The 26,386-nt window shown below is 39.2% G+C and overlaps 1 protein-coding gene across 1 annotated transcript in view; it reads left to right on the plus strand.

Moving 5' to 3' along the window:
- Positions 1-26,386, plus strand: part of MORC1 (MORC family CW-type zinc finger 1) — a 165,242-nt gene that overhangs the window by 84,919 nt on the left and 53,937 nt on the right. The window contains exons 15-17 of the mRNA XM_058732533.1: positions 2,265-2,393; positions 5,541-5,646; positions 10,840-10,978. Coding sequence (XP_058588516.1) covers positions 2,265-2,393; positions 5,541-5,646; positions 10,840-10,978 — 374 coding nt within the window. The remainder of the gene's footprint in view (positions 1-2,264; positions 2,394-5,540; positions 5,647-10,839; positions 10,979-26,386) is intronic.

Genomic DNA, 26,386 nt, shown 5'->3' on the forward strand with positions numbered 1-26,386 from the left:
GTTATTGTAAACACTCACTTTATGATCAGAAAATTCAGTAGCTTCCCACAATTATACAACTAATGTGTGGCAGAGACAACACTTGAAGCCTTCTGACTTTAATCTAAACAGCAGCTCTTGCCTTGACATAGTAAGAACTGAGTAGTTCATGTGGAAATCAGAGAACAAGGTCTTACAAGCCCTGTGCAGACACCAAAGAACATTTCAGAATGTGGTGTGCAGTGAAGAAGTGGAGTCTGGGGGCTGGGGCAAGACTACCTGCTGAACAGTTAGCAAAAGCCAAGAGTTTGAGTTGAGAAAAGCCTAAGAACCAGAGTCCAAAGGGAAATTTGACGTGAGAGCTGTTAGCAGTTCCATGAAGAGACAAGGGAGGAGACCTGGGAATTTGTGAGGACAGCTTTCAGCCTGGCCCAATTTCATAGTTCCTTTGGAAGTCTGCATTCTTTCCTTGCTGCTCTTAATGGCACAAGCATTCTGGACCTAAATTTTAACAGGAACAGTAAGGGGTAAGGATGTTTATTTGTATTCTGCATAGATTATACAGTCCTGTGTTCAGGTTGTTGCATATATTTATTTCCAAGGTATGTATGTTAGACCCTCACTGTTTTGACCTTGTACATTGATGAAATGTTTTATATCTGCCACTTTTCAAACGCTTAGTAGCCATGTGTGGTTAGTGGTTACCATATTGGACAGAATGGTAAGCATAGGTTCTTTTTTTTAAAAAGCATTTTTAAAGTAATATGTGCCATGTAAAAATATACAAAGTGTTCAGGGGGTGCCTGGGTGGCTCAGTCCAAATCTCGGTTTTGACTCAGGTCATGATCTCACTGTTTCATGGGTTTGAGCCCGGCATCAGGCTCTGTGCTGGTGGTGGAACCTGTCTGGGATTCTCTCTCTCCCTCTCTCTCTCTGCCTCTCCCCACTCACGCTTTCTCCGTCTCTCTCAAAATATAAATAAACTTTTAAAAAATTAAAAAAACAACAAAGCATTCAGAAAGTTAAAAATGGAAAGTGAAAGTGTCTTCCTTGGCCTTCTCAACCTCTCAACCTCTCTCCGGTAGCATCTACTATTAAAACATCCTGTTGTTTCTTTTAGGAATAGAAAGGTGTGCCTATCAAAATTGTGTATGTATAAGCTTTTAATAAATGACAAAAATTGATTATACTAGGTATTCTGTTTTATGTCTTTTTTAAAAAAAAAAATATCATTAACGTTCTATCCAAAAGGTCTTGAAACAGCTGTGCATTTAGCTCTAACTACCTGTTTTAAAGGTCGCCTTGTATCTCCTTGTTTGGAAATAGCATTTACCATTTCCTCTTTAGGCTTTTATGTTATTTCCACTTTTTGTTGTTGTTCTTGCTATTCCAAACAGTGTTGTAATACATATTGTATGTTTATTTATTTTGTGTGTTTGTAGGGAAGAGTCCTACCAGTGTAGTTGCTGGATCAAAGGATAAGAACACAACCTCTTAAGAAGGGCTCCTAATGGTCCTCCTTGACAAGTGTTGTTTCTAAGCAAGGAGGGAGTATAGAATCTGGGCCAAGGCTAGGGCATAAAAGACTGGAAGGAAAAAGAACCAGAGCTAAAATAAAGATGAAGAAACTGTGGCTATGAGGCCAGATGATAAATATCTATACCAATGGTCTTTTTTTTTATGTTTATTCAGTTTTGAGAGAGTATAAGCAGAGGAGGGGCAGAGAGAGTGGGGGACAGAAGATCCAAAGCAGGCTCTGTGCTGACAGCCGAGAGGCCAAAACAGGGCTTGGACTCATGAACTATGAGACTGTGACCTGAGCCGAAGTCGGATACTCAACCGACTAAGCCACCCAGGCACCGCACTAAACCAATAGTCTTCAGGGTGGCCTTTGAGTTTAACAAGTACAGTTGCTTCTGGGAGTATTTAAGAAAAGAGCCTTAAATATCAATGTATTTTATTGCAATAGTAGAGGTATGTATATGCTTTTATAACTGCTAGTGTTTTTAATTTTGTTATAAAAATATTGTGCCATTATAACAAATATAATAATATGTTGATTGTATTTAGGTTGGGAAATGCGAGAAAGTATAAAGAAGACAAATTTCACTCATACTCAGAGAAGACTAATGTTAATACTTTTATTTCTTATTTCTGTCTATGTACTAGTTTTTACATAGTTGAGATCGTACTGTATATACACGTGTTTGTATTCAACTTTGCTTATCAATCCTGATCTTGTTGACTTATTTTCTTTCATTAATTTTTGCCTTTTTTTTTTTTAGGTAATAGAAATTTAACACGGTTTTGGAATGAATTTGGATACCAGAGTAACAAGGATGGAGAGAAATCTTTAGATTCTATTCAGTATCAAAGAAGACAAGCCATGGCCATACCATTCATCATTCAGTGTGGTGAGTGTTGAATTCCATTCCAATCAGCAAACACTTAGTGAGTCAATATGCAAGTCATTGTGTTAAAAATGGGGTGTGAGAAAGACAAAGGTGGGTAGGATAGGGTTCTTGCTTTCAAAGGGGTTAGGGCCCAGGAGAGAGGTTAAGATACACATGAAACGAATTGTAATAAAAATGAAAATTAGGTAAGTGACATCAAAGAGGCATAAAATTATTTGAGGATTCCAAAAGGGAGGTGGAGGAAGTTGAGGCCAGGCTTTGTGGTAGAGGTAGTTTGTGCTATGGTCTTTAAAGTAGAATTTTTTTTACCTTCTTCGATGTGGCCTCCTCTCTCCCTTTGGTTGTGGAGTTTGTCCTGCCAGTCGTCAGGTCTATTCCTGGAGCATTCAGGATGATTTGATAGTTATCTGGTTGTGTTCATGGGACAAGGTGAGCCTAGGCTCCTTCCGCTCCCCCACTGTCTTCCTCTCCCTCTGTCTAAGGTAGAATTTTGACAGGCAGAGATGTAGTGGGACATGTGTGTTAATATCAAGTGGATACTTCAACTAAAATTTTTGTCATAGAATAATAGATACAGTCGTTCAAAAAATTTTAATATGTAGCACTGTGTTAACTAGTACTTAGAAGTTAGCTACTGAATGAATGATGAATTAATAATAAAAGCTAAGAGTAGGTTGAGTAAACTTTAATTACAGTGACTTAAAGGCCAGAGTGAGGAGGGTTTACTCTGATAAGTAATGAAGAGTCTTTGGAAGTGTTTCAGTATAAGAACAACAGACATCACTGAAGCATTCAGCACTTTGTGCATGTCTCTGATACATCTACCAGTCACTATACAGAGGGTTAGAGAACTAAAGACACTCTCTTCTATCTGCAAGGAGTCTGCCATCCAGTGGAGAAGGCAGCCAGGCAAACAAAGAAAGTGCACGCCGTGTGCACAATTTTGTAGTTGTTTACACAGTGTCAAGGGAACACTTCTCCGACCTCATCCCTGGGATGATCCAAAGAGGACCTGACTGTCGTTTGTAACTTGTAGGAAGCTTGCTCTGGCAGCTCAGTGCAGGATGATTTGGAGGAGAGCTAGAGCAAAGGTTGAGGTCAGATTATGCCATGGGCATAATCCAGGATCCAGGGGAGAAATTGTACATGTTTGAAGAAGGGCATAGCCGTGGGATTTGAGAGGAACATACATGGCATGTATTTAGAAGGTATAATTGAGGAAATTGATGACTATATGCAACAGTCTATTGGATGGTATTAATAATAGCTGAAAATTTCTGTGTGTTTTTGATGTTTGCGGGGTACTGTCAGAATCCAGCCTCTAGTACCCAAGAGCTGTATGAAATTGGGCAAATTCCTTACCTTCTTTAAGCCTCAGTGTTTAGACTCTTAAAATGGGGTTAGCATTTGTAGCTAAATCATACAGTTTGATGAAAATAATATGAATTAACACATGCAAAATTTACTAAGTGCTTAGGATGGCATATTAGGGTCCTCCAGAGAACCAGAACCAAAAGGAGAGGTGAATAGATGGATAGATATTAATTATAAGGAATTGGTTCACATGATTAAGGAGACTAAAGAGTCCCGAGACCTGCAGTCAGCAAGCTGGAGACCCAAGAGAGCCATTGATTTAACTCCAGTTTGAGGCTGAAGGCCTGAGGGCCAGGAGACCCAGTAATATGGTTCGAGTCTGAATGTTGACAGCCTTGTTACCCAGGACGAGCCGATGTTTTAGTTTGAGTTGGAAGTCAGGAAAAAATTGATGTCTCAGCTCAATGTGAGGACAGTCAAGAAGAAAAAGTTCCTTCTTTCTTAGAAGACAGTAACCCTTTTGGAGTTCTATTCAGGCCTTCAGGCCCGCATTAGGAAGGGTAATCTTTTTAACTCAGTCTACCAATGCAAGAGTTGTTCTCATCCCAAACACCCTCAAAGACACACTCGGAATAATGTATGACCAAATATCTGGGTATGCCACGGCCTAGTCAAACTGACACATAAAATTTAGCATCATAAATAGTGCCTCGCAATGTTGGCTCTTAAAATTGTTATGTCATTTAATCCTTAACAATTCTTTTAGGTAAGTGCTAATATTAATATCTTGTTACAGATAATGATACTGAAGCATAGAGAAGTAGTTCATCCAGAATCATGGAGGTAGCAAGTGGTAGAACTATTCCAGTTCTCTTTAAAAAAAAAAAACTTTTTTAATGTTTTTATTTATTTTTGAGAGAGAGACACAGAAAAAGAGTGCAGGCTGTGGAGGGGCAGAGAGAGAGGGGCACAGAATCCAAAGCAGGCTCCAGGCTTCGAGTCATCAGCAGAAAGCCCGACACGGACCTCAAACCCACGAACCGTGAGATCGTGACCTGAGCCGAAGTTGGAAGCTTAACTGACTGAGCCAGCCAGGCTCCTGAGCTATTCCAGTTCTTAACCATTGTGACTTGAACGCTGTGTGACTTGAACCAGTGTGCAAACTGTTTCCATCATAGACGAACAGGGAAAATGTTTACCTAAGAGCCATGAGCTGTGTATGTGGATAGAATTCAGGATTAGCATTAATCTTGGAAAGAGTGGGGTCCCTTGGTCCTATAGGCATGAAGGAGTGAAAGGAAGAAATAGACAAATGAGGTCAGAAACCAAACTGTAGGCTGGAGAGTGGAATAAGAGCAGGAGACAAACACAGGAAAAGAAACTGAACTGTTCAGAGAACTTGATTTTCCTTGTTATGTTAGTCATGTGGTTGGAGATGGAAAGTGGTGTTGGCAGCAGAGAAATACTGAATCAGAGAAAATGGAAGAGTCAAGTCACTAGAAATGTTCCCCTGTTCAAGAAGAGGTGGAGAGGAATCTATTAGTTAAGATTCTTTTGGCTAAAAGTAGCAGAAACCAACTGGAAAGAACTTAAGCAATAACAACAATGACAAAACAATAATAATAATAATTTATTGGTGGTGGTGCCCCAGTGTAGCTCATAGAATCCCAGACTAGTTATGCTATCAAATATAAAAGGTATGTGATGATAGATTAACTTGCTTTGTTTCAAAAGATAGCTCATACTTTTGGTATGTGCAATCAGCCATGTAACTGTGCAAGGTTCACTTCTGATTGTGGTCTTTCTTGTGTGTGATTTTGTTTTCATTCTCAGATCTTTGCCTTAAATGGAGAGTCTTGCCTTCTTCTATCAATTATCAGGAAAAAGAATTTTTTGATCTCTGGATTTGTGCAAATAATCCTAACATCTTGGAAAACAGGTAGTTTTTGATAGTTTTCTAAAATTCTTTATCCATTTTTAATTCCTAACATAATTATGTATGAGACTAGGAAATTTCAGCTATAGATATCTTAGCTTAATAGCTATCATCCCTGTGAACTGTTTCTATCTCTTTGCCACCTATGGAGAGACACTTTGTTAATGTACTTTGCCATCAAGATAAGAGACCTGGATGTAACTATTTGCAAACTTTGGGGACGTGCAGCTGTGTGCAACGTGTGCAGCAGGAGACCATGACCCAGTGTTTGAGTTCTGCCTTCCAGTTCATTTTCACACAATGTATGGCTTTCTCATAAAGGAGTCTTATCCAGAGGGTGTCTCCAGGGGCACTAGCCTGTTAGACCATGTGCTTTTTTCTGTTTAAGTCACATATTGATTTCATTGCTTTGTGCTCCTGGAGGAAGAAGTTCAGACTAAAACAGGAAAAAGACTGATTAAGTATTGATGAATGTCACTGTTATTACTGGCCTGTTAGACTTCTGTGACCTTCCTTGGGGAGAAAAGAGTGAGTACCCCCTTTTAATGAAGGCGCCCCTAATTCAAACATTGCTTCTCCATAGAGTTTGTCCTAAGTTTTTGGCCTGCATAAGTGGATCAATATTGCAAATATAGACATTAGTGTAATAATTCCTGTTTGGTTATTTTTATCTAGCCTTAAAACAAACAAACAAACAAAAAACCAAGAGAGAGAAAATTAAAAAAAAATTTTAGAAACTGCTGCTAAAACCCCTTCCATCTGGAGTCCTCAGGTTAGCCATATTTAGAGACTAAGGAGAATGCCATTTGGATGTAAATTTTAAAAAATAAAAAAAATAAAATTAAATAAAAAAGAGGGGGAAAAAAAGGAAAATGCCAGAAGTGGTAAGGACTCTTAGATGGCCTGGGGGTTTTCAGTCTTATTTCTTGTTTTACAGGAGAACTTGCTTGTTTGTTTGTTTGTTTTCCAAATAACATTTATCTCACGCCCCAAATCTATAAGATAAGTGCAGAACTTTCCTGATTGAAATGGAAGCTGGAAATCTGGGGGCCAAAGACATCCACTTATCATTTCTGTTCTATGCTCTCTGTACAAAGCTCTGGGGAGCTTAGAGCTTTGAGCTTTAGAGCTGCAGCAAGCATGATTAGACACTACTGATCTGGTCTCATTCCTTCATTTTACAGAAGTGAAAGCTGAAACCCAGATGGGGGCTGAGAAACATGTTGCTAAAGCTACTGGCCAGGGTCTTCTGACTTGTCACCAGTTTCTAGCCCTAACTTGAAACTTAAATATTTCCCACATAGGAACCATGAGTTGGCTCAATTTCAGTATTTAGAATAGTTAATAGTATTGATCCCTTCCTGTGTGGTAAAAACTTTTCATGCAACATTAGGATAGTGTTTAGAGTTCTGACTCTGAGGCCAGGCTGCCTGGGATTGACGTCTGGCTCCATTAGCTGTGAAACCTTGAACAGGTAACAGAACCTCTCTTGAAACTGACTTTCTATCATTTAGGATGGGGTGTAACCATAGTACCTTTTGTATCTTCTCTGAGTCCAGCTGAGTCCCTTAGAAAGACAATTTACTAAGTTTCTGGTTACTGGGGGCTTCTTAGTTATAAGAATTGAGGTCCCTCCCCACATGTCTAACATATATCTATGACTTCTTAGCCCAGCGTTGGGCATTCTTGGACTCACAGAACTGGGATCTGTCTTCTACAGCTTTCTTTACCTCCAGCTTACCATTGTCCCTGGATTGGCACGCTCTCACCCTCTTCTTGAAATGTGGTGATGCCATCAGAGAACATAGCAAAATTAGTTTCAAAGCTGCATTACAGTGCCCCTTGTGATGACAGGCAAGATAAATTTAGCCACATTGACAGAAAACTGATGGTCTCTCAAAGCCTAAAATGCAGAGAGTCATCTTATATTTATAATTTATGTCCTTGATTCTTGAAATATGCTGACATAATTTTGACCATGTGCATTTCATTTGCACTGAAAAGATTAGGACAAAAAATATGCTTAATGTGCCAGCAAGAGATTTAGGAGATATATAAAGAAAAACTCCTGATTATGAGGGCAATTACTAGAGAGTTGACACTTTATTCAAAGTCATTAATAGTTCCAATTCAATATGGTAGGATGGACCTATGTACTTTGAGAATACACCATGAAATAGCAACACCCTGTGCCATTGGATTTGGATAGAATCACATGAAATTGGTGTATTAAAGTGATGAGAAATGCAGTATAGTTTTTAGACAACATTTGATGAATGGAAGGCCAGAGTAATGGCAAAAAGTGGCATCATCTGTATTTATAGAAAATATAGTGTTATGGTAAGCAGTTAATTGCCAATTGTCAGTAGGGTTAATAGCAATGAACAGCATTTGAATGAACAATCTGTGTAACCAGAATTTAGGCAGGAAATATAATAACAGCTTTTTCTTACAAAGCAATTACATATGTTATCTCATTTCCCGTTTACAATAACTGTATGAACTTTCACCATTTCTCAGAGGAGGAAACAGACTAAGAGAGGTCCCGTGACTTGTCCAGGATTCCTCTCCAGAGCTAAAATTTGAAGCTAAAGCTGTAGGTGTAAACTTGTACTCTTTCTGCCTTGTCACATCCAGTCTCCAAAGGCATCCTCTTTGTGTGTTTCAAATTTTTTTTTATTTGAGTAACATTACACACAATGTTACGTTAGTTTCAAAGTGTACAACACAGTGATTCAGCATCTATATACCTTGCTCTATGTTCACCACAGGTGTAGCTACCATCCCTCACCATACAACACTATTACAGTATCGTTGACTATATTCCCTACGCTGTACCTTTTATGCCTGAGACTTATTCATTCCATCACTGGAAGCCTGTATCTCCCACTGCCCTTCACCCATTTTGCCCATGCCCCACCCCTTTCCCTCTGGCAACCGTCGGTTTGTTCTCTGTATCTGTAGGTCTGATTCTGCTTTTTATGTATTCGTTTGTCTTGTTTTTTTAGATTCTGAAGGCATCCTTTTATATTTCAGGAAGCCTAATGCCAGTTATATACGCTATAGTGACAAAACATACCATTTTACAAATGGTAGTATTCAGAGTTGACCCAGCAGGTAAAATGAAACCATTCTTTTTTGGACCACCAGAGCCTGTTTTTCGTTTCCACTTTATTTTTATTTTTATTTTTAATATGAAATTTATTGTCAAATTGGTTTCCATACAACACCCAGTGCTCATCCCAAAAAGTGCCCTCCTCAAACCCATCACCCACCCTCCCCTCCCTCCCACCCCCCATCAACCCTCAGTTTGTTCTCAGTTTTTAAGAGTCTCTTATGCTTTGGCTCTCTCCCTCTCTAACCTCTTTTTTATTCTCTCTTTTCTTTTTTTTTTCTTCTTCCGAGGGAGGCTAGACATTTTTTATCACAGTAGCTGAGAAATAGGTATCAGTATACTTCCATTCCATTCATGCTCTGTGTTTATCTGCATTTATAAATGGGGATCACCAACAGGGTAAGAATGATGCTTATCATTTGACTGAACCAAAGAAGTCTGCATTGTGAGAACGATATTTAAAAATATTCATGGGTCGTCTTGCAAGTTAAAATTTAATTTGCTTCCCAAAATCTTTAACTAAAGATAATTGACAGGATTGTGTTTTATTAAAATACTTGAGGTTATTCTTTTCTGAATAAAAACTGCACGTTGCCACAGGGTTTTTGCTCAAAATAGAAACCTCTATAGGTACCACCCCACAGATGTCTTCAAATCAGCACTGCAGGTAGCTGTACATATAGTAGATACCCCCTGATTTGTTTAGTTGCCTCCTCTGTTTGAAACTCACAATAACAGCGAATACCATATGTGGGTGGAATTAAGTGCTTTTTCACAGTCCTGCTTGAATTTGACCACAGTTCCTCACTCCCTTCTCCTAAGGGGCAAGAAAAATATACCCTGAAGCCCTGAAAAACACAAATCATGGGTTTGATCTGCTCTGCTTCTCCAGCACTGTTTCAGCTGGGAGAAGGCCCTAATCTTGGCCCCCTCCTCCCTGTCCCAGCTTCACAACACATTTATTTCATACAAACTTTGTCCCTTCCCCCTTATTTTTGGTTCGTATAAATAAGAGAAAAACCCTTGTGTAAAACAGGCTCTCAGAATTCACCTTGACATTTTGCCCCACTTCTGAACATGCCCAGTCATGCCCTGACTAAAAGCCATGCCCGGCGGGAGTTGAACTTCTTATCCTTGCTATCAAAAGAAACAATAGCCTTGCTATCAAGAGAAACAATATCATATATCAATTTTTTGATAGTTTGGCTAACTCAAGTCTACAGAACATAGCCATGTGACCAAGAGTAGGAAAATAACAAAACAAAACAAAACAAAATGCCCCAAACCTCCCAAGCCATATGTTTCAAAGGTGGTTAGTATTTTTATGGAACCATAACGAGGGAGGCTCTTGTCCAGTTTGCCTACTGTTCATTTACATACAGTTCTACTTGATTATATACTATGTGTGTTAACCAACTAGTGATTGGAAACAGCACAGCAGTAAGACTGGGCAGCACAGAGGCCCCTGCAAGTGTGTTTACCACAACAGCAGGGAGAGAAGGGCAGGAGCTGGGAGCACACTGCAGCCAGGGTGTGGTGCTGATCGGTGATGAAGGGCTGTGCACGGCTCCGTAAGCCCCCAAGGCTGTGACTGAGTGACTGCATGGCACCACAGTTGTCACAGTGCTTCACAGCCCTCCTGAGTTCTCAAACAAGGGATCCATGTGTTCCAGAGCAGAATTATTTGGTGTCATTAAGAGAGACATGGAGATTTCTCTCCAAAGTTTCTTGGGGAAAAAATGTTTGGCAATAATGAGATAAGCTTCAATTATCTGAGGACATCTTTGCAAAAGGCCTCATTTCATGATAATGCAAGATAAATGAAGCATTGGTAAAGTAATGAAGGTTCTCCCATTCTTGTAAATATACCACCCTCCACATTTTCCCTTAAGCTCTTTTCCATGCAGGCTGGAGACGTAATGTCATGTATTGCCAAAAGTCATCAATACAGTGCTCTTCCTTTGTAGTCACGTTTTGGATATAAGGCGTAAGGAGTATCTGTTCATAGAAGTAAGTCATCTTTCACAGACAATAAACAGTTTGATATTTCATCCTGATGTTTTTTCTTGTTGATCGTGAAGTTGTCATCAGGCAGAAAACCTACCTTCCATCCCCCTGGGCACCATGAGCAGAGTGTCACCATCAAAAAATGAGAAAGAGAAACAACTTCGAGAGGCAGTCCAAAGGTACCACAATCGACTGGCAGAACAGCAGCCACAGGTGAGCTGTTGTTAATTCTTTCCAAAATCTACCCAAACTCTTTGAGCTGTTGGTTTTATGTGTGCCCATGAACTAAGGTGGTTGTTTCCTTCTTTTTTTGTCACCTGCTTTTCATTTTGGGGCTAAGGACTGTTTGGGAGGGAGCACAGTGCTCCAGGGGCTCAGAAAGGGAGGTGAGTTAAAAAAAATACTACCTGTGACATTTAAGCCCATCTACACAGCAGTGCACGTGAGGAATAGGAAGATTTATTTCCACCTACAAATTCACATAGAGTCTGGTATAGGCGACATGGTCAAGACTGGAGCATAAGTCTGTATGTTTCCCAAGATTGTGCTCTTCCCTGAGAGTCGATTTTTGAGGTGAAGAATTGGTCTTTTAAAAAATATAGCCTATTAATATAGAAACTCAATGTCACTTAAGAAAATTCAATAAATAAGACATTACTATCAGTAAATGTAAGAAACCATGACAATTTCAAGTGAAAGAAAAAGTGGCATGCAGAAATATTATTTTAATCTCTTAACTAATAAAGGAATTAGATCTCTGTTTACTTTATAGATTTAACACCCAAATTCAGCATTTTTAAATATAGCCTGTCAACTTCCTCAAATAGAACCTGAGGAGGTCAGCAGCCTATGTCCAAATGTGTTGACCTCTCTGTAAATGTCAGGAAATAAAATACTTGAATAGAAAATTCTCTTATGGAGCAGGAAGAATGATCCTCAGGCTTAATACCTTATTATTATGTGTCTCCCTATGCTTTTTAGAAGATAAACTTTCTTCTCCACCTCATTTCATCTTCTTACCTCTCCCACTTTGCTAGGGATCTGCTGTGCAGATCAGCCCAGCCACCACTTGGAATCACAACCAAAGAAACATGACCCTTCCTGTTAGTCTGTAGTCTCTGGGTCTCTCAGGAAGACCTGACTGAGAGTTGCTTTACAAACATATTCTCCTAAGCATTCCCTGTCCCCTGAAACTGGTGAAAATTTCTACAGTTCTTAGAGCCTCTAGTCGTAGGTTTGATAACACAGGTCAGAAGTAAAGGTATCATAGCCTGCTGTTATTTTAATCAACAAGTAGGTACAGTCAGATCTTTCCAATGTGGAATGTCTTCATTTGTTTTTCATTTCTTGTTTACTACTCCTGTAGATTTGTGAAGACAGACAGCATATCCTGAATTGATTCTATCTTTATTGCAGTCTCTGGATACTTTTTTCTTTCCAATGGAGGTCAGAGCTGACCCTTGGATGGTAATAGTTGCCAGTTGCAAAGACTTAAATTACCCTTTTGTTTGTTTAGTATTGGCTCTTTTATTCATTACTAAGGTAGAGATTTTGATGGTAGCTGTTGGAGTAACATTTGGGCCATCCATTCTGCTTATTCTTTCTTTCTTGGTAGTTGAGTTTTTCATAACGAATTTGATCCAGGTTTATAGATTCAGTCTGTTTTAAATTTAAACAAAGAAGTTTAGCGGTACTTGCATAGAGACTTGCTGCCATCAGTTCAAAGGATGTAAGAATCCTCACCCTCCTCGTCCTCTTTTGTGAAAATAATCTTAACATATTCAACTCACTTTCAACACTCAGTGCCCTTAGCTGACCCTATTTTGGAGCTAATCAAGGAAAGCTTTGTTTAAGGTTCACCAGCCGTAGGCAACCAGTTAATTTTGAGGTGATCATTGAGCACACACTTGCCTTTGGGTCTGTCCCATGCTAGGCATTGTGGGAAATACAGAGTAACTCTAATACCACAGCATGAGCTCTGTGAGCTCAGGGATAACCTTGGTTTTGTTTACTGTAAATCTGTTACCGAGAACTGTTCCTGGCAAGTAGTAAGTACTCAATAAATAGTTGTTGAATCAATAATAGAACACACGTTCAGATAATAAACAGTCCTTTTGCAGACCGAGTCTAACAGCTGTTTGAAAATTAGTGACCAGGGGTGCCTGGGTGGCTCAGTTGGTTAAGTGTCCAACTCTTAGTTTCAGCTCAAGTCGTGATCTCACAGTTCATTAGTTCAAGTCCCACAATGCGCTCTGTGCTGGTGGCACAGAGCCTGCTTGGGGTTCTCTCTCTCTCTCTCTCTCTCTCTCTCTTTCTCTCAAAATAAATAAACTTAAAAAAAAAGAAAATTAGTAACCACTGTAACATAATACTAGTTCAGTACTTGTCTGATCATAACTGAAACTACGATAGAGGTTTATTACAGGGAGAGAGTGGGGCAGCTTCAGTCAAAAAAAGGTTCAAAGAAGGAATGGCAGGGGCACCTGGGTGGCTCAGTTGGTTGAGCATCTGACTTTGGCTCAGGTCATGATCTCAAGGTTCGTGAGTTCAAGCCCCGCATTGGGCTCTGTGCGGGCAGCTTGGAGCCTGGAGCCTGCTTCGGATTCTGTGTCTCCCTCTTTCTCTCTGCCCCTCCCCAGCTTGCACTCTGTCTCTTCCTCTCTCAAAAATAAATAAACATTAAAAAAAATTAAAAAAAAAAAAAAGGAACGGCAATTAACTTGTGTCTTGAAGTTTATTTAGGGTGAAGAGAGGGAAATGACCGGGCAGGCATTCTAGGTGAGAAAAACATTATAAACGAAGACTTGGAGATTAGCACTGACTTGTTCCTTCATGGTGCCAATCCTCTAAATTACATGCTAAACTTATGTATTTTAAAAAATAGACTCAGCATCTGTGTGACATGTCTCTCTTTTAAAAACTGTGTAACTCATTATAAAATATGGTAATTGCTGAATAGAAGACCTCTGGAAGGTGACCTCAATTCCCCTTTCACAATAATAACCCATGAAAGTATTCAAAAAACTGTATTTTGGTGATAGCTGCCAGATGCCAGAAACAAGACTCAAAACTGCCCAATAGTCATTGTGAATTACTCTCTTCCTGACCACCTTTCAGATGAAGTTCTGTTAGAATATAACATGGGCAAGGGTGCCCAGAAAAATAGGGCCTTAGTGCCATTCAGGTGAAGTGCAGACATGATTCAGGTGTGGGGTAGATATCACTGGAAAATCAGGAACTGGTTAGTGTATGACTATGATTCACTATGTCTACTGGTGGTGCCCATTCATTCAATATCGGGAAGTAATAGGATACATGCCGTGTAATTATGGTTTGCCCGCCTCTTGTTCTCCCTCCCTGCCTCCCATTACTAGTGCCTACTTATGCGCTGACCAGACTGGGAAACAAATATAAAAATGACCTAAATCTGCACATCCCATTTCATGTTCTCATGTATTTCATCTTTCATGGCTGAAGGCATCCTGATCTGGAAAATGAAAAGTTCACTAGGTCAATCAAAGACCTTTCTGGATCTTAGATTCTGTGGTTCTGGGTTTTGTATCACTGACAACCAGGAGTGGTAAAATAATTGTAGGAGAGAGAGTATGATGGTACCGGAGCTACAGGCTCATGTCCACCTCTCACACACCCTACCGGTATGATGAGTGACTAACCTCTAGGAGTACTGCCTACCTGAGCTAGAGGATACTCACAGCGGGTCAGAAAACTGTTCTGGTAAAAGAGGTGTCTCAATGGTTAGATCTTGTCCTCTAGGAGACAATGAAGTAGCTAAGTCCACAGATATCATTTCCACAGATGGTATGTTATGTAATCCCTGCAACATAGCAGTCATATCAGTTACAGCAAAAGAGGGAAGTAAAGTTCAAAGGCGTTCAATAATTTGAATCAATTGCACATTTTTAAATGATGAAGTTGGAGTTTGTTTCCTTTTTGTCTAATGTCAGCACGGATCTGCTCACATTCTCATAAGGTTGAATACAGACAGAAAGGACACAAGAACATTTACAAAGGCAACAGACCGCTACGTTGCAAAATATCTGTTTAGGAAAATACCTAATGAACTATGTGTACACAGTTCATAAGCTGCGTCAGCAACCCAAAACCCTCTTTATAAATTGTGCTTCTGAAACGCCCATTCCACTCTTTCTCCTTTCTGAATAGATGAATGAATAATCTGTTCCTAACTCCATGTTTCAACTTCATTCCACATTACCCGCTGTTTCTATAGCAAGTGACAAGTGCCACCTGCTGGCCAAACGATAAAGCATTTTCATTTTCATTGTGTCACTTGATGGCTCTGCTACTATGTGGTGTGTTATCTGGATAATTGTTCTGTTTGTCAGTAAACCTAGACAATAATTGTTAAAGCCATAGAGTAGAGTTACAAAATCAGTTTCTCTGCATTTGAGAAACTTTCCAGTCCTCAAGTGTGCCCCTTTATGAGCTTTAAGTCACAGGTTAGATTTTCATCTACCTCCCGTTGTGTCATAAGGACGATTGCATCATAATCATGCACGTGGAATATAGCTTTCGGTACATCTCATTCAGGGTTTTTTGGTACCACCTTAAATCCACTTAATGCCTTCAGTTATTAGAACACAGCTCATAACTTGATTCCCTGAATAAAGCCTACTCTACATTTACCCCTTTGTACATAAATAATGTTAATGAGTCTGTATTTATATCATACGTGTTTTTGTGGTGTGTGCTGTATCACTTGCGCATCCTGTAGGTCTTTCTGCCTGAGTATTTTCTGACTAATATTAGTTTCTTATCCTACACTCTAGGCTCTCTCTAATCTGACTCTCTTTGCCTTCCTGGCAGTACAGTTGACCCTTGAGCAACATGGATTTGAACTGCGCAGGTCCACTTGTGCAGATTTTTTTTTTTTTTTTTGATAAATACAGTAGAGCACAGTAAGTGTATTTTCTCTTCCTTATTTAATTAATGACATTTTCTTTTCTTTAGTATACTTATTGTAAGAGTACAGTATTTAATACATCTTACATACAAAGCATGTGTTAATTTGACTGTTATCAGTAAGGCTTCCAGTCAACAATATGCTATTAGTGGTTAAGTTTTAGGGGAGTCAAAAGTTAGTTGAAGATTCTCAGCTCTGTAGGGGTTGGCGGCCCAGCCCCTGTGTTGTTCAGAGGTCATCTGTAGTTTCTTCCCCTCTATGGGAATTGCCCTGAGCTGGCCTTAGTCCTTAGGTGTATTCTCCATTTCCATGCTGCTCTGAGTGCCTATGATCCTTCCATTTGGTCTGGAGTGGCCTTTGTCTCTTTTTTAGCTCTTCAAGATCTAAAAATATCATTCTCTGTATGAAGTCTTTTCTCATTCTCTCCCTGTAAAAATGTCTTCTTTCCAGTTCTCTTTGTCCTTAATGGGTCTTTCTTAGAACATGTTTTACTTTGTACTTGGTACAATAGTTATTTGTGTATCTGTTCTGTCTCCTATATTAGACTATAAACTTTTAGAAAGAAGGGACCATTTTTATTCATCCTTGCGTTCCCCAAAATACCTAGGCCTGGACCTTTCACGTAATAAGTATTTACCAAACAATGAATGAAAGATTAAAAGAATAATCTGATTTATGCATAACTCTTCACAAATAGGTACAAAAATAATTAGTTTTCATTTGGTTGAGTTGGTTCACTCTACAAAAGTTAGACTTAACACTTTCTGTGTACATTTTGGAGACCAAAATGTTCTTACACTTGGTCAAAATAAGGTGTGGCATTTGGATGGGAATACAGAGACTGTATTTGGATTTAATTTGTCATGTTCATGGTCTTTGCATCAAGTGAAGAGCCTGTGTAAAATGTCATGCCTGTTAAAAAGGAATTCCAGCAACAGCATTCTGTTCTTTTGTGGTGCTCACGTGGACACAAAAAAATGAAATAGTATAATCTGACAGTTCCCACATTGGTTGTTTTAGCAGTAAATGTGGAGCAAGAAAGGCTTCCTGAACTTTTAGCTGTTTTTCAAATTGAAATGGCATATCTGAACACAACTTTGTAATGAAGAGTACGAATGCATTTTCCCATTTAGAATTTAATCTTTTAAATGTGTCATTATTGTGTAGGATGCTGAGATTTCAAATCTCTATAACCATGGAGACAGATGCCTTAGAAAATATATTTATTCATCAAGAGTACTTTTCAGTCTTCTTACATAAACTGCCATGATCTAAAATTTATGTTACCTAAAGACCCTTGTCTAACAAGAAGCTATTATATTCACTGTAGTTGAAATATTTTACTTTATTATTCTTGCTACAAAGATCTCATTTCTCTGTGGTGATGTGTTGTTTTTCCGAAAGGGATAATGCATAATATATTCACACTTGTGGGCCCTGTGTTCACAGCATAGCAAATGAGACGTTAAGTGAATTGTTTATGTTGAACTAGTTTAGAAGTTCCTTGAGGGTAGATATCACATGTTCTTTCTCTTGTATACCTCCCACCACCACACCTGGCTCAGTATTGGGTAAAATAGATGTCCAACAGAAGATGTTCACCTTCTTAACTTGAATTGCTTGTCCAAATTATATTTCATTTCATTTCATTTCATTTCATTCATTTCATTTCATCTTTATTGTATTGTATTGTATTGTATTGTATTGTATTGTATTGTATTTTATAGAGAAAGAACACAAGCAGAGAAGAGGGGCAGAGGGAGAGAGAGAATCTTAAGCTTCACTGAGCATTGAGCCCGACACGGTGCTCGATCCCATGACCCTGGGATCATGACCTGAGCCAAAATCAAGAGTCTGACACTCAACTGACTGAGTCACCCGGACACCCTGTCCAAATTATTTTCTAACTCATCTTTTCCTGAGGAGCTGATGTCACACTACATGACAGAACAACACTGTGGTTTACTAAGCAATCTGGGACAGCGCCAGTAGTTAGATGCACATCAGAACAGCCAGAGCAGAACCCCTTCAGGGAGCAGTGTCGTCTGAGGGGCCCAGGACAGTCCCTCTTCCTGACTTCATAAATCACCCTATAATGCGCTGAAGATTGGGACCGAGAAATACCATCTATTGTCTGCTCCTGGGTTTCACAAACATGACCAGTGCAGCTGCTGAGGACCAATAGGAATGTGAGTCCAAAGGGAACTTCTTGCTCTGAGAAGGACAGAAGTAGCTTTGACTACTGACGAGGGCAGGCAGTCTTGCCACATTTCATCCCACACTCTGCATGTCAGTCATTCCTGTTCATATCTACAGAGATGGAGAGAGTAGACGTTCAGGTGTGTCGTGTGAAATGATTTTCACTGGAGGGAATATTAATTTGGATTTTAGTGCAAGTATACCTATTAGATCTCTGCCCTATAAAAATTTCTTGGGCACCTGAACTGCATGTACAACCAGTTCTCAATTAGTGTGCATGCTCTTTAGGGATAATCAGAGGCTGCCTAGTACCCTGGAAGCACTGCGGGGGCTGTTTCCTCACTGCTCAGAGTAAGGTGCAGATATTTTGCTTCCTTCCAAAGCAGGCTACTCACTGGTCCCTTCTAAAGGAACCCGGTATCTCTGAATCTGTACCCCTGAGCACCAACACTCCGGAATCCACTCCTGAATCTTTCCCTCTCAGCTTGAATCTCATTTCTCATCTTGTTAGTCCTAATCTCCCCTCTTACTCAGGACCCAGCTTCACATTTTCAGTTCAGTTTAAGGAACTGTATTCCACAATTGTTCTGATTTTGAAGTCTGACCCCACATCTTATGCCTCTTGATTTATCGTTGTTAAGCCTTTTCTACCTGATTGTATTCTTGGTTTGAGTCTGGTTCCTTCCTCTGGCCTAACTCCTATAGGCTTGAGTGAAGTTCAGATGTAATCTCTATTTTCTACCTTGTCCTTAACCAGCAAGTGCTTTAACCCTGCCCTTCTTCAGTCAGTCTTGCTTGCCCAGACCCAGTCTTCTTTTTTTTTTTTAATTTTTTTTTAACGTTTATTTATTTATTTATTTTTTGAGACAGAGAGAGACAGGGCATGAGGGTCAGAGAGAGAGGGAGACACAGAATCCGAAACAGGCTCCAGGCTCTGAGCAGTCAGCAAAGAGCCCGACGTGGGACTCGAACTCACGGACCTGTGAGATCATGACCTGAGCCGAAGTCGGACGCTTAACCGACTGAGGCACCCAGGCGCCCCAGACCCAGTCTTCTTACACAGGGTGGTGTATTGACACACCTGGGGGCTCTAATCCAGATCCAGAGAATTAATTGTTATTTGCTATGACCTTTCCTTTCTGATGGTCTAGAATCATCCTTCCTCTACTCAGAGAATCCTCAAGGAGGTCTTCTAGCCAAGACCATTGGTAATTATTCCTGGCATTTGAAAATAACTATTACTTAAAATGTTTCTGAACACAGGCAGATCTAGTTTTTTTGGACCTTGAGGTTTGTATAGTTTTGTGCCCCTCCCCCCAGTCAAATAAATCACAAAATTTATAAATATGAAGTTGGGGGCAGAGCCTTGGAAGGGGTCTGTGTTGAAGAGGGGTCCTGAAGCCAAAGCCTCATTTGCTTCATGGTTTATCTGCCACTTGTTTCTGCATATACTGTGCCATTTGATTGCCACAGGGTTTTTGTAGTAAATGATAATTGCATATTTTTTGGGTTTCCAATTCCCTTCTCCTCTTCAATTTCTTCCCCAAGATTTCCATAATCGTATATATTTTGGTGAATTCTAAAACTACCCTGAATGATTAACTGCACACGTTAAATAGATGAGGAGTTTAAAGGAGAAGGATGAATGGAAGGACTGAATGACAATAGTGCTTATAATGTGCCACTGTTAGAGGTGCTGTAAGTGTACTGACTCACTTAAACCATATGACACTCCTATGCTTTTATAATTCCTCATTCATAGAAGAGAAAACTGAGGTGCAGAGAAGGAACTTGCCAAGGGAGTTAGGAAACCAGAGAATCTGACACAGTCAAGCTCCAGACCCCTTACTGTTAATCAGGCATGTGCCTTTCTTGGCTTAAGTCACATAAACAAGACAGGAATACAGATACACTTAGAATAGGAGATTGATTCTTATTTCAAAGCTGTTTGAACCACTCTGATATCTTGCTTTCAGTTTGGATTGATAGCTCTTCAGCGTGGGAGAAATTGAGAAATTAATAGCTAACAACAATCATAATTTTTCTTTTTGAGGAACTCCGTCTCTATTAGGCAGATTTGGAGGGCAGTGATCTCTCTGGAAGACGGTATAGAGGGAAGATGTTTAGGGGCTCTTTATTTTATTAATTTTTTTTAATGTTTTATTTATTTTTGAGATAGAGAGAGACTCAGAGCATGAACAGGGGAGGGTCAGAGAGAGAGGGAGACACAGAATCTGAAACAGGCTCCAGGCTCTGAGCTGTCAGCACAGAGCCCGACACGGGGCTCGAACTCACAGACTGTGAGATCATGACCTGAGCTGAAGTCAGACGCTTAACAGACTGAGCCACCCAGGCGCCCCTTTAGGGGCTCTTTAAAGATGGTGGAGGCAGCTGAATGTGGTAGGCAGCACTGGCCTGGTGTCAGGATCTTTAACTGCAGGTCCCAGCTCTTTTTTATAAAAGCAGCAGACCTCAGGCCTGCCTGAAGTCTCTAGTCCTTGATCTTAGTATCCCGTAGCTCAGTAAAAAGAAGGGGATTAAGCTGGATGTTCACAAAGACCCATCCAATTTTAGAGCGTGTGAATATTGCCATCTTTGTTTGCAAGCTGTTAAGTTTTAAATATCTATATTTATTAATTTTATTCTGAATGCAAACATGAGGTTTCTGGAGCAAAGAAAATTATTTAATTATAGCAAATAATCGTGCTGATTCCCATTTGCCCTAATTTGTATCCCTGAAGCAATGGATGAGATGAGTCAGATCAGATGTTGTCCTACATATACCAGAATTTGTACTACTGGTAAAGAACTCTGAAAGGGGAGTTGGGGAGGGGAGAATCTGGAAGTTTATATAGAAGAGAAACAGCCATCTGTCTATTCCCCTCCATACGCATGTAACCCTTTGCTCTTTGGGAGGGATCCTGAATTCTTACTCTTCCCTTTGAAATATAAATAAGTCTTTCTAGGGCAAGATAAGACTAGCTTCTCCAGCCTTTACAACCCAGGCAATGTCCACACCGTCTCCAATTCCATTCCTCCCTCAAAATGTAAACACATACCTCCAAAGAGGTAAATCTCTTTGGAGATGCTCTCTCACTAATAATTAGTCATAAATTAATTTCCTAGGTTTGTTCTTCTATCCCAGGTCTCAAGTTTTAGTAAAATTCGATCAGAAAGCCCTGATGGTATGGATACATAAAAGTATTTTCTCTGTAGCATCACAAAGCACAGATACTATTATAAGGGAGATTCCTCAGCCTTCCAGGTCTGTGAGTCTGTGATGATTGGGCCATCTGAATGACAATGTCACATGTTTGAAAAATACGGATTCCCTGGGATCTGCCAGACTGACTGAACAAGATTCTTGGGGACTTAAGCCTTGGAATCTGCATTTCTACTTAGCTCCCCAGATGATTCTTAGATACCACAGACATTCCCGGGTTGAGGACCCCTCAGCTTTTCCGCTTTTCTGACACTTCATCTTATGCAGCTTTTGCTGATTCAGTCTATGATTTTCAGGGCTTTCCAAACATGTAAAGAAATTTAAGAGTCTTTCTGGGAGAGTTTATAAGTGTCATATAAAAATAAATAACTGATATTAGCAAGATTTCTAGGCTGATAATGATTCTTTGAAGTCTGGAGATGATGGTGATGATTTAAAAAAAATGCTGTTGTTAGTAAACTCCTTAAGTAAATGAGACAGAATTTAAAGCAGGTTAACAGTTATATAGATTTCCGTTCTATAAAATATGCAATTAAAGATGTAAAAATGGGTTTTTAAAATAAAAAAGCATATAAATGATTTTAAAAACTATATTTAAAGAATTATAGGTCAATTCCATAAGTAATCTTCATCCATCTATTAGTAGAAATGCATCTATCAGTAGAAATACCTGTCGCTAATTAAGGAGGGAAAACTTTTGGAGGAACTAGTAACATTTTTCATTAAGGTCAGTTTCATTTAACACACTTAACATGTGCCAATTTATTTTAGTTCGCTAATTATATGTTATCCCTGTCTCCACAGAAGATATTTTGATAGATAAAACTAAAATACCCTACTTTTTGTCTTAATGCTTTAGAAAACTTTTTTCTAATCTTACTTTTTCATGTTTTGTTTTGGTCTTTTGCCTTTAATTCTGCTGAATTATTAAATTAAGTGTGCAAGTATTACCTCTGTATTTATTATGATCCGGGCACTGCACTAAATCCACATTTTAAAAAAGATTTTCTTTGTTTTTCAGTGTAGTTTTAGGTTTACAGTAAAGTTGAGAGGAAGATACAGAGATTTCCCATACACCCCATGCCCCCACACATTATTCATAGCCTCCCCCATTATCCATATCCCCCACCAGAGTGGTACATTTGTTATAATTGGTGAACCTACTTTGACATGTCATAATTACCCAAAGTCCATAGATCCTTAAGGTTCACTATTGATGTACAATCTATGGGTTTGAACAAATGGATGATGACATATACCTGTCATAGTATCATGCAGAATATATTTATCGCCCTAAAAATACTTACTCTGTGCTTTGTTTATCTCTTTCCACTCAACCCCTGGCAACCTGTGATCTCTTTACTGTCTCCATAGTTTTGTGTTTTCCAGGATGTTGTGTAGGAGGAGTCATAAATCATATGTAGACTTTTTAGATTGGCTTCTTTCACGTAGTAATATGCACTTAAGTTTCCTTATATCTTTTCATGGTTTTATAGCTCATTTCTTCCTAACACTGCATGATATTTCATTGTCTGGATACACCAGTTTATCCGTTCACCTACCAAAGTAGATCCTAGTTACTTCCAAGGTTGGGAAATTTTAAATAAAGCCGCTATGAACATCCATGTGGAAGTTTTGTTTGGATGTAGATTTTCAACTCTTTTGGGCAGACACCAAGAAGCACTATTGCTGGATCGTCTGTTTAGCTTTCTAAGAAACTGCCAAGCTGTCTTCCAGAGTGGCTGTGCCATTTTGCTTTCCTACCAACAGTGAACAATGGCTCCTGTTGCTCCACATCTTCACCAGCATTTGGTGTTCAATGTTGTAGATCTTGGCCACTCTAATAGATGCGCAGCGATGTCGTTTTGATTTACATTTCCCTGATGGCCTGTGATGTGGAGCATATTTTAATATACTTATTTTCCATCTGTGTGTCTTTGGTGAACTCTCAAGATTTTTGGCTTATGTTTAAATTGGATTGTTTTCTTATTGACTGAATTTTAAGAGATTTGCTTTTTGCATATATTTTGGATAACCATTGTTTATAAGATGTTTCTTGTGTAAATATTTTCTCCAAGTCTGTGGCATATCTTCTCATTGTCCTGATCCGTTGGTTTTTATTTAAAGGCCACTGCTCAGATAAATGAGGTAAGTTTCAGAGAGGAAGCCAGGTAGGTTGAGGGGTCAGAAAGGAAAGAAGTGGGAGCCATGAGTAATAAGCTACTCTTAAAAGAAAGTTTGTATTGAAGGGGCAGAGAAATAAAGGGTTGTAGCTAGAGGGTTAGGGGGGTAGGGCTGAGGTAAATTTGTAGTTAGGAGAAGTTTGACAATGTTTCTGGACTAAGAAGGGAGCCAGTGAGACTCATAGCACACGTGAGGCCTGACTGATACAGAAAGATTTCAGCAAAGACAGGAAGGATTACTTGGACGCAGAGAGTTTAAGTTAGGGTAAGAGGAGAGACGTTTTTTCCCTCTGAGATTGTGAGAGAGAATGTCAGGGGGTTCATACACACCTAATACCTAGTTTTGTTTTTTTCTAAAGAAGAGTCAGGGCCATCTGCTGATGGTGAAAGAGGCAAGCTTTGTGTACAGAGCATGATGAAGATTTGAAACAACCTTTGTCAAGGGGCACAGAAGCTAACCAAGGATGAATAAAACAATAAGTCCAGAGAGGATGAGAACCAGGTCTTTTTTTATGGTGTGTTTTCAACAGTAATGCAAACTTTACAGCCTGAAATTGCTGAGCACACGGGGAAAATGATCAATGATCTGATTGATTTAAGGCTGGGGTTTATTGTGTTGGGTGTGGCCAAGCATAGCTGAAGTGATGAACTGTTTTTCTCAGGCAGAATGGGGAATGGAAAAGAAGCCAAGAGGGGGTGTGGCAGATTGAGAGAAAAGAGAAGAACTGAAGGAATAAAAGTTTCAGTAGCTATGAAGAACATTAATAATCCTGAGAGAAATAGAAGAACTGTAAATTATAAGGAAGCAAAAGGATTTCAGAGCTGGATAGTGTTTAAGGGACAGAAAGATCGGTGTAAGTTCAGTTAATTTGAGCAGTTCCTGGAATTCCATGGTGAAGTATGTGATGAAATTAAGGAGAAAGATAAAACAGGACTCGTAAGAGAATTGGACCCAACATATTAAGGATATGGTGTACCTTTACTGTAGATACAGTGAAATGATTCATTGACTGTAGTGAAACTTTCTGGGTATAGAGCCACGCAGCAAAAGGAAGATATTCAGTGTGGCTGTCTTTGAATGCCTCTTCCCCTAACTACTACTGTGTTCTTCCAATTATGAGTGAATTTTGCCTTCATCTGGAGGCATTACTACTGGCATCTGGAGGTCATTTCAGTGTCTGGTATTGGCTTCTGTATCGCCTTAAAATATTTTATTTGACTAGCATTATTGATGTGTTTCTGTTCAAAGTGTAGTTGAGACATTTTAATTTTTGCTGTGTTTTTCTGTAATGTCTAAAGTTCTGCGGAAACACAACTCTGAAATTAATATAGAAGAGGAAAGTTTATGGAATTTATAAAAGTTTTTGTTTACTCACAATCTTAGTTTAGTGATGTGATTAGTAGAGGTTGAAAGTCATTACAATAAAATTATATAGCAAAAAGTGATGATCTTTAAGCCAGTACCCAAAATGATACAAACCTAAATAATAGAACTGTATCATACATATAGTGTTACTAGCCTAGGCTCAATCCATTTTGTGGTATCAGGAACAAAACTCATCCTAGGGTGATGCAAGCATTGGAAGAGAGTGTATACAGGCATTTAATGCAAAGCATCTCAAAGAGGCGATAATATCCAACAAGAGTGAGAAGTAGTCGTATTATGCATGTAGAATAAGCTTGTGGCAGTGTTTCAACTGTGTGGAATAGATGAGCTATGGGCTCCGGGGGCATCTCTTTATCTTTTCAATCATCAGCATTTTATTGAGTACCTGTAAAGTGCTAAACATTGTTAGGTATTGCACATAAAACATGTGTTTGGAAGTTTCCAATCTATCGAGAGAGACATGCATGTTAGCATACAACTAAGTGTGATCCATACCATGATAAAGGGAGGTAGAAGTGTTATAATCCGAGACTTCTGCTATAAATGTGGCTATACAGACTTAGCATTTTCCTATTCTACTTCTGGAAGCCTTCTAAGAGCAACAAGGAAAACAGAAAACAAAAATGTGAACTCAAATTTCAGTCATACTAGAAGACATATATACTAAAGTATTGCTCGGGGCTGCTCGAAGCTGCCAAGATACTACAGGAAATCCACAGGAGGCAGGGGAAAGAAGTGGAAGAAACAGCCTAGCAGTAGCACATCTAAAGAATTAATACAAATACTCTTAGTGAAAAAGGGTACTTCTGGAGATGGAAAAGCTCTAACCATCATCTACTTTAGCCAGGAGGCAACAAGAACCCTACTGGACTTACTCTGATTCATAGAAATAGATGTGAAATGCACATGAAAGTACTCAAAAGCTGTATTTGCAGAAGCTGTGTGTATGTGTATGTGTGGAGATGAGAAGAAAAGAAGTTTGGCTTGGGGTGGAGGGCACACTTGCCTAGAATCTTGTCCTCCCTTTCTATAGAAAACTCGGGGAAAGATCTAGTCCTGGAAATCCTAACTCTTATATGTTTAAGAAATGAGCTAGTATAGCAGCTAAACAAGATGTCATACAAAAAGAAAAAAAATTCCAGTAAAATATGAACAAGACACAATATAAATATATAACATAAAAATAAGAATCCATAAGAAAAAAAAAGGAAAACCCAGTAAAATATAAATGATTTGACAAAAAAGAAGCAACTACATCCACTTCTGATAAAAACTCACATCAAATCAGGAGCAGAAGAAAACTGTCTCAATGTGATAAAGGGAAATCTACAAAAAAAACCTGACAGATAGAATTGTGCTTAGTAGTGAAAAACTAAATTGTCTTCTCCTACAATCAGGAATTAACCAAGGAGGTTTGCTCTCACCACAGTTCAGCATTAGATAGGAAGTTCTAGGCAGTGCAAGAAAGTAAGAAAAAGATGCAACAACGTGGTTGGAACTAGAGTATATTATGCTAAGCGAAATAAGTCAGAGAAAAACAGATGTCATATAATTTCACTCATGTGTGGAATTTGAGAAACTTAACAGATGAACACAGGGGAAGAGATGGAAAAATAAGACAGAAACAGAGAGGGAGGCAAACCATAAGAGGCTCCTAAATACAGAGAACAAGCTGAGGGTTGATGGG

Source organism: Neofelis nebulosa, chromosome 5 (genome assembly GCF_028018385.1).
Source record: "Neofelis nebulosa isolate mNeoNeb1 chromosome 5, mNeoNeb1.pri, whole genome shotgun sequence".
Taxonomy (NCBI): Eukaryota; Metazoa; Chordata; class Mammalia; order Carnivora; family Felidae; genus Neofelis; species Neofelis nebulosa.